This window comes from Oreochromis niloticus, linkage group LG3 (genome assembly GCF_001858045.2).
Source record: "Oreochromis niloticus isolate F11D_XX linkage group LG3, O_niloticus_UMD_NMBU, whole genome shotgun sequence".
Classification (NCBI taxonomy): domain Eukaryota; kingdom Metazoa; phylum Chordata; class Actinopteri; order Cichliformes; family Cichlidae; genus Oreochromis; species Oreochromis niloticus.
Genome location: NC_031967.2, coordinates 47,141,896 through 47,156,882, shown reverse-complemented (window position 1 = coordinate 47,156,882; position 14,987 = coordinate 47,141,896). Strand labels below are relative to the sequence as shown.

General features: G+C 36.6%; 2 protein-coding genes across 6 annotated transcripts; both read left to right on the top strand.

Annotated features, from left to right (window-relative positions):
• Positions 1–544: 544 nt before the first annotated feature.
• On the top strand, positions 545–2,703 carry LOC100694278 (ladderlectin-like). Of its 2 annotated transcripts, none has more exons than XM_013264293.2 (6): positions 545–945; positions 1,022–1,099; positions 1,460–1,560; positions 1,680–1,814; positions 1,966–2,077; positions 2,357–2,703. In XM_013264293.2, exons 2-6 carry the CDS (start codon positions 1,039–1,041, stop codon positions 2,425–2,427), a joined length of 480 nt encoding a protein of 159 aa, XP_013119747.1. In that variant the 5' UTR covers positions 545–945; positions 1,022–1,038; the 3' UTR covers positions 2,428–2,703. The 2 variants fall into 2 exon arrangements, with proteins under 2 accessions (XP_013119747.1, XP_003455597.1); XM_003455549.4 differs by having other exon boundaries at positions 547–945; positions 1,457–1,560.
• A 10,191-nt stretch (positions 2,704–12,894) lies between these two features.
• LOC100690771 (ladderlectin) lies at positions 12,895–14,861 on the top strand. 4 transcript variants are annotated; one of them, XM_025905636.1, is made up of 7 exons: positions 12,895–13,004; positions 13,075–13,152; positions 13,307–13,333; positions 13,586–13,692; positions 13,826–13,960; positions 14,064–14,175; positions 14,529–14,861. In XM_025905636.1, the coding sequence occupies exons 2-7, from the start codon at positions 13,092–13,094 to the stop codon at positions 14,600–14,602; spliced, it is 516 nt and encodes a 171-aa protein (XP_025761421.1). In that variant the 5' UTR covers positions 12,895–13,004; positions 13,075–13,091; the 3' UTR covers positions 14,603–14,861. The 4 variants fall into 4 exon arrangements, with proteins under 4 accessions (XP_025761421.1, XP_025761420.1, XP_025761419.1 ...); XM_025905635.1 differs by having other exon boundaries at positions 13,583–13,692; XM_025905634.1 differs by having other exon boundaries at positions 13,304–13,333.
• The last annotated feature ends 126 nt before the right edge of the window (positions 14,862–14,987 follow it).

Genomic DNA, 14,987 nt, shown 5'->3' with positions numbered 1-14,987 from the left:
TTAGTGATATTAGCATTGTCATTGTGACTAATACGACTAAAAGATGCTGTGTATAGAAAGACCTAATGAAAAACTACAAAGTCACCAAATGTCAACTTAGTTGACAAGATTAGCACAGATACTGTGAGATTTTATTTTATTTTATTTATTAAGTCCCAGCTCACAAAAACAGTAGCCTCAATGAACTTTATAGTGTCAGGTAAAGACCGTACGATAATACGAGAAAACCCCAACAATTAGACGACCCCATGACAAATCACTTTGGCAGCTTGAAAATGTTTTCTCTGACAGAGCAGAAGGCATTTTCCTTTAAGTCGATGTCAACATGCTGAGGGCAAGTCTGACACTGATAAACCTTCATGGGACATCACTGTTTCCTGAAAGCATTTTTTAAAACTATCATAATGGAGTAAATGTGCTGACTTTGTTTCTTTTAGGAAAACAAGAGGACCAAAGTAGTCATACTGATTGTTTCTTGGAGGGATATTTCTTTATATAATATCATTACTTCGCAAACACTGGTAACAACAGTAATAATAATATGTTTTAATCTCGCTGAACACAGCTTCTTCTTTAACAGTGTCTTTTTCTAAAAGACACAGTAAGCCTTTATCAGATGTTCTGTAGTTGTACTCTGTGGGAACTTTTTGTTAACCAGTCAATGTAAAATTAAGACAGCATGAGGCAGTTATTTCGGTTTTTGTGAGGAAACATAGAAGTACAATGAGTCACATGACGTACATGTCAAAAATTATGAAATGCACTTGCAGAGCTACCCGTTGTGGCGACACCTTGTGGCGAGGGAGCAGATAAAAGTAGTTCCTGATTTAAACTAAGGAAAGAGTATAAAAGCACTGATGTCAAAGCTGTTAAGCATCTTCTCACTGGAAACCTGAAGCTACTGGGTGGTGCTGTCAAGAAATAAGAGACGATATTCAACAAAAGGTTTGCTGCAAAAACAGTTTATCTTTTCTTTTCTTTAATAAACTGTCAATCACTTTGGGTCTTCTGTTTTTTAAAGAGATTCTGAACATCACCATGAAGCTGCTGACCGTGTCTGCACTTCTTTGTATAGTGATGGTTGTGACCATTGGTGCTGGTGAGAAATGCAGTATTATTTATCAGAGTCAACATCTGCTGTCTTAATCTGCCCTGCTTTTCCAGATCAGGGATCAATTCAGTCACGTCAGTCAACATATTCCTGATTTTCCCCCAAACTCGTCTCATTTCTGCCATGCTAAACAGGAGAACGATATGTCAGTGTTATATATTATTTTAGCTACGTTTGTAGGAGAAAGGGTGGGGTTTTTTAAGAGTCAGGAAATTTTTTTTTTTTAAATTTCATTCATGAAATTATTTTCATGTACATATAAATACATTTATACAAAAAAAACCCCTTGTAATTACAAGAAAAACACAAATTGCTTTTACTAAAGTATTCTTTGCTTGTCTTCAGGAGAGCATCTTGTATACAAGAAGCACTGGTATTTGGGTTGGAGTAGATATGGAAACCGATACTTCCGCTACTTTCCCTTTCGCTATACTTGGGCGGAAGCTCAGGTAAACAGTTATTTGGATTTACCATTTACTTTTTCTCTGTTTGGTTAATTTTTTCTGAAGTCTTGCTTTGTTAAATCATAAATCTTGAAAATTCTGGTGTCTGTTAATCTTCACTATAGAGATACTGTCAGTTAAAGAAGGCAAACCTGGCATCTGTACGCAGCCTTGGAGAGTACCGCAAGATTCAGAGGGTCATATATCGTTCCACTCACAGTTACCCAGTTACATGGATTGGAGGCTCTGATGCTCAACAGGTTTACTACTCATAATTATGCATGGTTTGATAGTTAGAAAGATTATTCTAGCCAAAGAGAATTGGGCTTTGAAAAACAGTCTCTCTAAAAACAAGCTACATGCTGTGAATATTCAATAATGTTTTATTGTCCATTTTATTGCTTTTTCTAGGAGCGTTATTGGTTTTGGATTGATGGAACTCCTTTTACATACACATACTGGTGTCGTGGAGAGCCGAACAATGTTTGGCACAGAGAGCACTGCATGCACATGAACTGGACAGGTGAATCCTCAAATAAAAGTATAATTCTATGAATGCTGAGGGGAAAAAAGCTGTCAAAGTGTCCACGATTTCCCAAATAATTCTCATTTATTTGGCATGACAACTAGTAACAACACAGCTGTTGTATTTTTTTTAATTCAATTAAACTTGTTCTGTAAACAACAATTACACAGTGTTGTGTTTTTCACAATTTTTTTTTTATATTAATTTTTTTAGTATAGATTGGTATGTGTGTAAATAATCATGGTTTCAATTAATGTCAATGTTTGCTGCTTACAGGACGGAAGTGTATGAATGACAAACCCTGTAACTACCGATACCCATTTGTCTGCGTCAGGAAAAGAAGATAATTCCTTGTCTGACATGAAGCCATAGTTCACCGAACAAAGAAGCAAATAATCTCAATTACCCCAGAAGAATCTGTTTTATATCTTTACTTCTTTTCTTTTGCTGTAATGCTACATAAGGAATGAATGGGGAAGCGACGTAACCTGGAGCTGGATTGTCTCTCTTAATAGCATCAAACTGAACGTGTAATGGAAAGAATGCTTTTAGGAAAACTTTATTTCCCTGCATGAACTCTTCTTTCTCACCTTTATCATTAAAATCTTAAGCATTGGATCAAATTGGTCTGTGAGTCGTATTTGTTGCATTTTATATTTTCATTGGTCTACTGCCAAACATTAAAGAAATCCATGTGTAAACTTCCCGATTTTCAAATAAATTGATGTTTTTATGTGCATATTTCATTAAATGGAACAACATTCACCTTTTTTTTCAGATTTAGGTGACTTTCTTTACAGCTTACCCACACAACCTATTTACACAGTCAAACAACACAAAACCTATTTCCATCTGTTCTCTTATTAGCTACCCTTATCAGGGTCATGGGTGACCTGAAGCCTATCCCAACTACCAGAGGCAGGGTACACCTTGGATAGATTGCTAGTCTGTTGCAAGGCTAACACATAGAGACAGACTACCATTCACACTCACATTCACACCTATTGGCAATTTAGAATCACAAATCAACCTAATCTCACTAACTTTGGTAGTTCAGTGCTTAGCACGGTTGCCTCACCACTTTCAAATCCACCACCTGGCACAGAACACCTGACAATAGTCAAGGGAATAAAGGATTTTACTCTTAATTCTGCGCTTAAAATAGTGGCGACTAGAAGCATGTAAGCTTTTCTAAGGTGACTCCATTCCTTCCATACAATCATGTGAAACAGAATGTACTCTTTATTTCAATTCTAAGGTTTTACCCATGAGGACATAAAGAATCATCCCACAGTTTTAAGGTTAGCATTAGCATGGGGGATGATATTGAGTAATTACTCTGCACACAGAGAACAATCATTATAAAATCCCCATTTCTGTAAACTCCCTAGTCAATAAAAACACTGGTGCTACCCCTCATCCTCCTAGTACCGCAACTGTGGTATTATTTTGAATCCTAGGTGACTTTTTGTGTTTACAAGATTTTCTGAAAACTTGGCCTCTGACCTTGAACTTGATGTTGAGGTAAGTGGAATTTGGATTCATACCTTTGGTGCATATATTAACTCATTCTCCAGTTGTTGCCTTCACAAACTTGGGTCTCCATGCTGCCTGTCCGTGTGATGACAGTCAGCCTTTTACAGCTGAGGAGTAAAAACAGATTGAGATCCCCTGGCTCGTCTTTATCTAACAATGAAATAAAAGTATGCCATCCAGACTTTTTATGGGTAAAGCAATGCTGAGTGTTAAAGCAGAGTTTATCTACATGTGATTTTGCTCATAATTAAATTATCTCTCATTTTAATCAAAAGTATAATTAAATATGATGTGTAATAATATTACTAATCACGCTCAATACTTTAATTAGTGTATCAGTCTAACCGATATGATGAATAAGAAAATATATTCTGAGTAATGGGATGATCTGCATGTAGTCGTCTGTTTGTGCTAAAAATAACTGTGGCTGAGGAGAAATTGAGAAAAAAAAGAAATGATATTGAGTATATTTTGATTGGCAAACACAGAGTCATGAAGGAAAAAAGTAGTGCTATGTAACAGAGTTAAAAAGAAATCATGTTGGAGTCATAATATGGAGGGTGCCGAGTGCCAAAATGTTGGCAGCAGGAACGGACAAAAAGGCTCCTTCTGACCAGATATTTAAAGATTACATCACTATATGCCGGACTAAAAAAATTATTTGAAATGCTTTTGGCGACACACAAACAGGGTATCTTTTAAAATGTAGGTACACTTTGGGTGCACACAAGTCCAAACAGCCTGTGTGTAGGCCTAGTTGATACTAAGAAACCTCCGCTAAAGCAATAGCCACCAGACCAAAGCAATGGTTTTGACTCAATCAGTGTTGATTCTACCCCCTACAGTTTACCTACAGGCCGTACAGAGAGTCACAGTAACTTTCTTTAGAATAGAATAGAATAGAATAGAATAGAATAGCCTTTATTGTCATTGCACAGGGTACAACGAAATTGGAGTGCCACTCCCTTGGTGCAAAATGCAATAATAAATATAATAAATAAAAAATAGTAAGATATAAAAGGTACAATAAAACAAACATAAGTACTCAAACAAAAGTAAGTATGATATTTACAGGATAGCAGCATTAATATAATGACAGTATGACAGTATGAATAGCAGCATAATATAATGACAGTGACAGTATGGTATGGCTAAGCAGGTTCAATTGTTTTTGTGCTTATTTGCAATGGTGATAGCTCTGGGAAAGAAGCTATCCCTGAATCTGTTTGTTCTGGTTTTATGTGACCTGTACCGTCTGCCTGACGGTAATAGTTCAAACAGTTGATTGCTGGGGTGAGAATGGTCCTTGATGATATTGCCAGCTCTGCTGAGGTACCGAGAGTTTGCAATGACCTCCAGGCTGGGCAGAGAGCAGTCAGTGATCTTCTGGGCTGTGTTGATGACCTGTTGATGACCTGACCTGTTGATGACCTGGGCTGTGTTAAGATGAACAGTTGGTTTTTATATACCACAACGATAAAACAGTTCAACCTCAGATTTGAACACATTTAGATAAATTTGCGATCTTGGAATTTATGTAACTATGATGAACTTTCATTTCTTTAATTTTCTCTTAGGTTTTCCACACACACCTTCCTGTCCTCAATGTTTTCAAAGACCTTAGCATCAATTGGACGAACCTGGCCACGACCAGCCTCTTTCCTAAGGTACAGTTTGGTGTTACTGTTTGGGACATTACCAAGGACAGTGGTCATTAACCCCTGACATGTTGCAGGGACATTTTTTCATCCCAAATACCAGTATACTGCAATACAGGTCCTTGTGAGCTCCTATTTCTAAACTATATATTTTAACTATCCAGGCACATGTAATATCATGGCTCTAGCTCCTGGCTCCTATCTAGACTGGCAACATAATCACTGTTTCTGCGTCCTCCCAAAAGAGCACTGAAGTAAGGCCAATAAGTATTAATTCAAATTATGAATGTAATTAGCCAAGAACACTAGTCTTTGGCTTAATGAGAGTGAGGCTTCAGAGTGTGGTCAAGACAGCACAAAAGACCAGCGGCTGCCCTCTCCCCTCCCTGATGGACATTTATTCCTCCCGCTGCCTCAGCAGAGCAGCAAACATTATCAAGGACAGCTCCCACCCTGGCTTCACCATGTTCAGCCTGCTTCCCTCAGGGAAGCGCTACAGGTGCATCAACACAAAAACCCACAGACTCAAAAACAGTTTCTTCCCCAAAGCGATAACCACCCTGAACTCACACATGCACCGATAACACAGCCCCCCACTTCCCACTTCCTCTATGGACCACCACTATTTATACCAATTCCATGTGCAATAACTCAACTGTACATACATAACACTATTTATTACATATTACTTATGGCTTGTAAATTGTACATTTTATATATATATACACATCTTCTTCCATATGTTAATACTGTCCATATGTATATAGCGCTGCAGAACTGTACCCCCCCCAGCATGTTTACACTGAGTAGGAGATGCTCTGTATCTCATTGTACAACTGTATAGTGACAATAAAGGCATTCTATTCTATTCTATTCTAATGCTTAACTGCATATTTACCTATCACAATGAATAGACATGTCTGCAACTACATAGTTCATACTGTCCTGAACCTGGCTGTTTGATTGGCTCATTGGCAACACTATTTCTACTACATTATTTTCACTTAGATTTCTGTTCCATTAAGTAGAAGGTATATAGTTTGTTACTTTACTGCAACTTGCAGTATCAGTATTTGGGCACATGATGGGGCCGTTGATGTTGCATGACTTTTTAATTTTGGGGGAAAAAAATATTTCACCCTATTTTGGGGTAGCTTTAGGGTCCCTAATAATATATCAATCATAAAATTTGACACCCTGCCCTCCCCAACTCCCCTCAAGGCAACATTGTGCGACAAGGGTAGTCAAATCAGAGTTATTCTATAATAAGTTTTATTAGTACAACATGGATGAACAAATAAACAAACAACAAATAAACGATGTAAACATTTCACAGAACAATAAAACACCAAAATACATCCAACATTTGACCCTAACCCCATGCACGCGTGCACACACACACACACACACACACACACACACACACACACACACACCTACACACACACACACACACACACACACCTACACACACACACACACACACACACACACACACACACACACACACACACAATTACTTTACCAACTGACCCCTGAGCTCCTAAGTGTTCCTCAAACCTGGTTCAGGGATCTGAACCAGATCCTTGAACCCTAACTGCACATTCCCTTGGTTTCCTTCCATAAAAGGTTTTTACGTCTATGCCCCGTAATTATGAGTAGATTGTAGAGTAAAAAACATTTACTATGATCGTATAAATGCACACAAACACATCTCTACACACGTATGCTAATGCATTATATTGCCTGAAAAAAATTAGGCTAACTGCACAGTGTTGCCTTGAACAGTTTTACTGTATAAATAAACTTAAAAAAGTAGAACAAACAATCAAATATACTACTTAACATATTTATACACATACAAGTATTTTTAATATACATTTATTTCACTATGAACATGTAAAATAGTGATCTTTATCTTAACTCCTAATGGAGATGTCTCTCATGTAGTGCAGCTTGCAGAAAGGGGTCCCACCCACCCCCAAATGAAAGTCACACCACCTTCAACTCATCATTTTATTGGAAAGAGATGTGTCTGGTAGCATTATTTGAAAAAAAAAAATTTAAGGGCCAGTGTGAGGCATGAAAATGTGGTTTGTTGCCTCAGGGCAACGCTATGCAGTAGAGAGATATGTTGATGATTCATTTGATAACAGGAAGCAAAAACTGTTGAAATGGCATGACCAGGTTTCTAGGTAATGGACATGAGGATGGTCAAGATAATAATCCTAGTACTACAACAACTATTAACCACTGCAACTGTTAGTAATAATAATAATAAATGGTCTCTAGGCATGTGTGACTATGCCTTGAAGTAAGAGCATCCAGTGCAGTTTTCTTTAGAAAAGGTTTAAGTATTGCATTTTAAAAGACTGTGACAGAGGCAGTAGGCAATGAAAATTTTAACTGCAGACCAACAATCAGAGGTACTTCTTTCACAAATTAGTAAATGGTAAACGGCCTGTATTTATATAGCGCTTTCTAGTCCCTAAGGACCCCAAAGCACTTTACATATCCAGTCATTCACCCATTCACACACTGGTGATGGCAAGCTACATTGTAGCCACAGCCACCCTGGGGCGCACTGACAGAGGTGAGGCTGCCGGACACTGGCGCCACCGGGCCCTCTGACCACCACCAGTAGGCAACGGGTGAAGTGTCTTGCCCAAGGACACAACGACCGAGACTGTCCGAGCCGGGGCTCGAACCAGTAACCTTCCGATTACAAGGCGAAGTCCCAACTCTTGAGCCACGATAGTGGAAGTGATGTTGATTTGACAGGTGGAGGAATTCAGGTGGTATGTTATCTTATGTAATTCTTTAATTGTGATCTCTTAAAATAAAATAAAAAACATAGACAGCTCAGGGTTCGGTACAGGTGAAGAAATTTGTATGTCTTTTTGTCTTTTTTTGTATTTCTCCAAAAGTTGATTCTGTTCATCTGGACGTAGCGTTTTGTGGGAGAAATGTTTCGTCACTCATCCAAGTGACTTCTTCAGTCTCAGCTGACTGCAGGTTTCCCCAAACCTTATAACCAGTACATTTGCATAATGAGTGAAACCAGCCCACTGAAGGAACAATGGGCTGGGAGGTCACCTTCATCATAATTATGCAAATTTTCATGACCATTAATCAACAACCACTGATCAAAGACCATGAGTACCATTCACAGAGAGTTGGCTGCAATCACAGCATTGTAAGACGAAAGAGAAGAGATGTAAGAGAAAACAAGTTATGGGAGTTCAGCAGTTCACAGTTGTTTTGAATCATTTTAGGGTGACTGGTACAGTCATTTGTGTTAAGTACAGCTGAATTGAATGAAACTGGTTTGAATTTAATTGATACAGGAAAGGACATGTAATGATACTTATTGCGACACTAAAGCATTAAATACCAATCAGAAGCTGACAGTATTTGACATACAAATGCACATGCATTAAATCTGACACCAGTGTAACATTCGCAAAGACTCTCAAGGACCAGACATTTTGCTCTTACCACAGTTTATTGAGGAGGTATTGTAATAGGGCAGTTAATGCCATCCCAAACAACTCACTCTTCAACTCTCTCACTATGTGGGTATCCACCAACAGTATTCCTGATATGCCAGTCCTCTCTGTTTTTTAGTGTTGTATGGGAAATAAAACAATAATGAAACAAGATTCAGAGATGATTCAAAGGAAAAATCAGGTACTTATGAGGGGTCCCCTATCAGTAAATCCTACATGGGTCATATAGGCATTTAAGTAATCTTTTACTGGACCACTGGTTTCAGTTCATAAGACAAACGAAAGATCCACCAAGCATCAGACATTCATGGCCATTATTTTCTGTTTTCTTAACCATACAACACAAACAGATAACCAAGAAGAGGATGTCTAAGTCTAAATTGTAGATAAACTCATTATTATGGTTATTATCAGTATTAACCTTCAGCCCTAGCTGTTACAGAAGTGACACCTTTTGAAACACTGTCTGAATCTGAAGTTCAGACATTATTTCACATTATATGAATTTCAAGACACATCAATGTTTGTTAAAACCCCAATAACCTTGCTTCGTTTTTAAGACCATATTGATTATTTTGTATATTTGGGGTCACTTCAGGATAATAATTTCATTGAAAAGAATTATATTTAAGGTATTTTTACTAGAAGAGCATATTTAAGTCTGTGACCTGCGCATAAACTCTTTATCATGCTATCATCAATTAGCCCACAGCCTTTGTAAAATTCTGAAGAAGGAACATCTTTCAAAGATAAAGTTCAAGCATCATTTCACAAGACGTATGACTTAATCTCTAACTCACTATGTTCAATTGTGTCCAACACGTGAACATATTTGATCAGCACTGAACTTTACTTTGTCCTTCATTCTTAAAAGCCTGAAACCAACAAGCTGCTAAAACAGCAGTGACACTGCTAAAACTAAAATACTGTATATCTTAAAGAAAACTCCTTAAAACCAATTTAAAATTATTTTATTTTATTCATAAAGTGCTAACTAACAACAGTCGTCACCTCAAGGAGCTTTATATTATATTTCAATATCTTTACAAAGCATTTTTGAATAGATTCTTTTCTTTTCTTATTTTTGTAAATTGTATGTTTTTTAGGGTGCTGAATCAAAAGATTATCTCAATTTCCCTCCATCACATACTTTTTTTTTTTGCCAAACATGAGTTTACATTAAAAATGCACAACAGTAATGAAAAAAATCTAAATTTTGTTACAATTAATTTACAAATTCATCTTTGATTTGAAGTATTTGTTAATGGATTAATAATTAATTTTGAAATATTGATTTTAAAATAGTTTTTTTAATTTTAAATCAAATTATTAAGTGAAAAATTACTTTATTAATGTTTGAATAAATAAAATGATTTAAACATGCATTTGTAAATGAATTTGCGAATGTATAACCAGGAAGAGGATGTCTAAGTCTGACTCGCAGATAAACTCATTATCATGGTTATTATCAGTTAGCCAGTAGCCCTAGCTGTTACAGAAGTGACAGCTAGGACAACTTTTGAAACACTGTCTGGAACTGAAGTTCAGACATTATTTCACAAGACTTGTGAATTTCAAAACACATCCAATTTCTTAAAACCCCAATAACATTGCTAAAACATAAACATCTAATGGTTCTGTTTAAACCCGTCTACACTCCAGCCAATTTCACTAAAAGCAATTTAGAAATGTGAGTGTAAAATTACTTTTATTACAAATAATTGTACAAATTATTCCCTATGTTTAAAATCAGAAATATTTTCTAGAGCACACTGAGATCTTTTCTTGCATTTGACCTTTAGATCAAAACCCCCAAACGTCATGTAGGAAAGGACAAGCAACAAACTCCTGAAGAAAAAAAATTAAAACAAAATCAAAACGTATAAATATTTTCAAATTTGATGCTGCCATAAATGTGTAAAGTGTTTTGTTTGTTAAAGCATTGTTTCAAAACACATATGGTTTAATCCCCAACTCTGTATGTTCTATGTTTACATGGTAGACAAAATCGATGTTTATGAACTGATGAATGCTGAACTTTGCTTTGCCCTTCACCCTTACAAGCTTGACGCCATCAAGCTGCTAAAACATCAGTAACAAAACTAAAACAAAAACATTCAGCTTAAAAAAAAGATTTTAAAACTAATTAAACTATGTACAGTTTTATTTATATTGTGCTAACTGACAATGGAAGTCACCTTAACGGACTTTATATTATAATATTCAAGCACTTGATGACACAGGAAAGAAAAAAAAACCTTTTAAGATCAAGAAATGTCGGGCAGAACACTTTTCTCTAATTTGCTGTATACACACACACAGAGCTGCAGCTTTCCAGCTGGAAGCTGAACACTTCAACAACAACAACCACAACAACAAGACAGCACAGACGTTGAGCCAGCAAGGTGTGATTGCGGATGCCCCTCAGGTGCGTCCACCATCCACTGCAGCAGCACCGCAGACCACGCCCTGCCCCAGTGAACAAGAAACCCCCAGTGCATCATCGGAAGTCACCAGAAGCCTAGACATAAGGAAGAATTCAGAATCACCTTATCCGGCTCTAAGTATAAGCTTTATCAAACAGGAAAGTTTTAATCTAATCTTAAAAGAAGATAGAGTGTGTCAGGAGTAGTAAAATATTATGCTGGTATTATTTGCTGCTATTTTTATGATCATTATTACTATTCCAATTCCAATTTCCAATTTCTGAACCCTAACAAGTGTCTGTCTCCTAAATCCAAGTTGGGCCTGAAAGCTAAAAGCTCTGCCTCACATTCTACTTTTAAATATTGTAGGAATCACAAGTAAGCTGGTGTGAGAGCAAAGTGCTCTATGAAAATGGTACTATAAGCTCTTTATGATAAGATGGGGCCTGATTATTCAAGACCTTGTATGTGAGGAAAAGGATTTTAAATTTGATTCTACATTTGATTAACAGGAAACCAATGATGAGAATTATATCCAAATGGGAGAAATATGCTCTTTCTAGAGCTGATTAACTGAAGGGTTTTCAAGGGAGTTTAGCACAACCCAATAATAGTGAATTACAATAGTCCAGTGTAGAATTAATAAAAGGAGGAACAAGTTTTTCAGTTTCGCTCTGATAATGGATGTTTCTTATTTGAGAGATATTGTGCAAGTAGTCCTACATATTTGTTTAATATGACCATTAAGGGACATACAGTTTTGTGGTCAAACACAACTCCAAGGTTCCTAACTGTGTTACTGGAAGCCAAGCAAATGCCATCCAGAGTAAGCATCTGGCTAAGAATTTTAGGGCCAAGTACAATAACTTGTTTCATCTGAAGTTAGAAGCAAGAAATTCAATGTTATCCAGAAATGTATGTGTTTAAGACATTCCTGCAATTAATGTGTGTTATCTGGCTTCATGGAAAATTTACAGTGTGAGAAAAAAAAGGGGGGAAGGTACACAACATCGGAGACCTGGAGCTGCATAGAGCATACAGTATAGGATGTTTGAGGCTGCCTCTTTTGCTATTGGGGATAAAACTTCCTCTTTTGGGAAACTGGAAGTGGTGGTGGCGATGAGGAGGTAGACTGCAACGGAGGTGATGAGGAGTGTTCCAAGCAGTTATTAAATGTAATAACTGAAGCATTTTGAAAAAAATGTAACATCAATGAATACAGAAGCTGCACCATTACAATATATTAAAAAAGAATAATAAAATAATAAATAACAAAAAAGCTGAAAACCCCATTCACCAAAGAGACATGAAACAAACTCTAAACAGAAAACATTCTCACAACCCAGAAAGTCAAACAACTCACAAAAAATCAAGATCAGGATGCAAAACCAGGGATCATCATTCATTAATATGATTGTTATTGTTTTTGATTCTTAAAAGACATTCCATCCTAATTAAATACATCAAAAATGTTGTGATTATGCATTAGGAAACCTCTTTATGAACGAGTCAATAGGTAAAATTAAGTGGTCAGCCAAAAGGAGAAGAAGAGGTCAGTGTGAGGCAATTATTTTGGCGAAGAAAGAAAGAGATGCAGTGAAAGTCTGACCAGCATGAATCACATGACACATGTGTCAGTTTTTCAAAGTTAGTTCCTAGTTTTGAAGCACCAAAGAAACAGTATATAAGCACTGATCTTAGAGCTGTTCAGCACCTTCTCATTGGAAGGCTGAAGCTACCAGTCGGTGCTGAAAAGAAATCTTTTCTACAAATATTCTACAAAATTATCCAAAAGGTCTGCTACAATATCTATTCTATCCTCTTTTTTAAATGAATGATGTCTTGATGCCTTCTGTTTTTCACAGACATACTAAACATCGCCATGAAGCTGCTGACTGTGTCTGTACTTCTTTGTGCAATGATGGCTCTGATCATTGCTGCTGGTGAGTGTTGCCGTCTAACGTACATAATGTGTATATGTGTGAACTAATCATACAAATAACAGAATGAATATAATTGTCATATAATTGTCATCAATTGTCATTGATGGTTAAATTTCAAAGTCTGATGTTTTACTTTGTCCTGCTCTTCCAGAAGAAGGTGGGACAGAGGCAAAGGCACCAGGTTGGTCAACATTTTAATGATTTTCACCAAGATTAATCACATTTCTGTGATGCTGAACAGAACAGCATCACATCACATGTACTGCTTATGTGCAGCTAAATCAATGGTACAAAGTTGTTTTGAGGCCCTGAAGAGAAAATATTCCAGAAATTTTAGATACATATTACCAACGTTTTTAAATAACTAACAAATATATGTACACTTTAAAAAACCTTATTCACTTTTACTAAATTATTTGCTTGTCTTCAGAAGAGCATCTTGTTGAGAAGAGAGCCTTATGTCACTGGTGTCACTGGATCAGGTTCGGCAACCGATACTACCGCTATTTTCCTTATCACTTGGATTGGGCTCATGCTCAGGTAAAAACAATGATATAGATTTTTCCATTTATTCCTTCTCTGTTTATCTCCTGTAATATTTTATAAAATCTAACTTCTATATTTTTCTTTTTTTGGCTTTGAAATTTCTGATGTCTGTTGATCTCCACTAAAGAGACACTGTCAGTCCGTGCATGCAAACCTGGCATCTGTACGCAGCCTCAGAGAATACCGTGAGATTCAAAGGGTCATATATCATGCTACTCACAGTTACCCACTTACATGGATTGGAGGCTCTGATGCTCAAAAGGTATATTACTGATCATGAAACAAAGGCGTTCACTTCGAAAGATGACTCTAACCATCATTATCCATCATCTAACCATTATTGTCCATTTTGTTCTGTTTTATAGGAGCGTCATTGGTTTTGGATCGATGGAACTCCTTTCAAATTTACGTACTGGTGTCGTGGAGAGCCTAACAACTATAGGCACAGAGAGCACTGCATGCACATGAACTGGTCAGGTAAGTCTAGTGACAATCTAGTAATTAAGAGTGATGTTGGAGGGCTGGAGGGGGTGGTAACAATTTCCAGACTTGTTTGGTGTGTCAAATACTTTTATTTTGAACTGAAAAAAACATTGTATTTAATGTATCTTTCTTACCATAATACATAAAAAACTTTGTGGTATTTCATTAATTTTGAAAATATATGTATATATCAAATGATACATATATATTCATTATCTATGTTGTGAAAGTATAGTCAACATTTAAGGTGCTATTGCTATCATACAAAAAAACTAAATCTTTTCCTCAAATAAGTATGTATTCGTGTTATCATGGTTTCACTTAATGTTGATTTTTGGTGCTTACAGGACACAAGTGTATGAATGATATAAACTGTCACTACCGATACCCATATGTCTGCGTCAGGAAAGTCCAGGGATGAAGACATGGTTTACCAAACAAAGAAGCAAATGATCACATGTATCCCAAAAATCTGTTTCCCATTTCACATCTTTACTGCTTTTTCTTTGCTGTAACGCTACATAAGGAATGATGCGACAAGTGAAATAAAGTGGAGATGGATTTTCTCTTTCAATAGGAGGAAACTAAATGTGTAATGGAAAGAATGCTTTTAGTAAATCTTTATTTTCCAGATTTAACTTTTCTTTTTCATCTTCATCATTAAAATCTCAAGCATTGAATCCAACTGGTCTGTGAGTTTATTGCACATCTCACATATTTATGGGTCTAATAACTAAAATCCACGACATCCACCTTTCTCATTCCATTTAAAAGCAATCACGTCTTCTGCTCTGCTCAACTGTGTC

Excerpts from the sequence above, each read along its gene's own strand:
- LOC100690771 (XM_025905633.1), top strand. The coding sequence starts at position 13,092 with ATGAAGCTGCTGACTGTGTCTGTACTTCTTTGTGCAATGATGGCTCTG. Across the intron at positions 13,334-13,582 it reads GACAGAGGCAAAGGCACCAG|AAGAGCATCTTGTTGAGAAG; the intron begins GTTGGTCAACAT and ends GCTTGTCTTCAG. Across the intron at positions 14,176-14,528 it reads CATGCACATGAACTGGTCAG|GACACAAGTGTATGAATGAT; the intron begins GTAAGTCTAGTG and ends TGGTGCTTACAG.
- LOC100694278 (XM_003455549.4), top strand. The coding sequence starts at position 1,039 with ATGAAGCTGCTGACCGTGTCTGCACTTCTTTGTATAGTGATGGTTGTG. Across the intron at positions 1,815-1,965 it reads GAGGCTCTGATGCTCAACAG|GAGCGTTATTGGTTTTGGAT; the intron begins GTTTACTACTCA and ends TGCTTTTTCTAG. Across the intron at positions 2,078-2,356 it reads CATGCACATGAACTGGACAG|GACGGAAGTGTATGAATGAC; the intron begins GTGAATCCTCAA and ends TGCTGCTTACAG.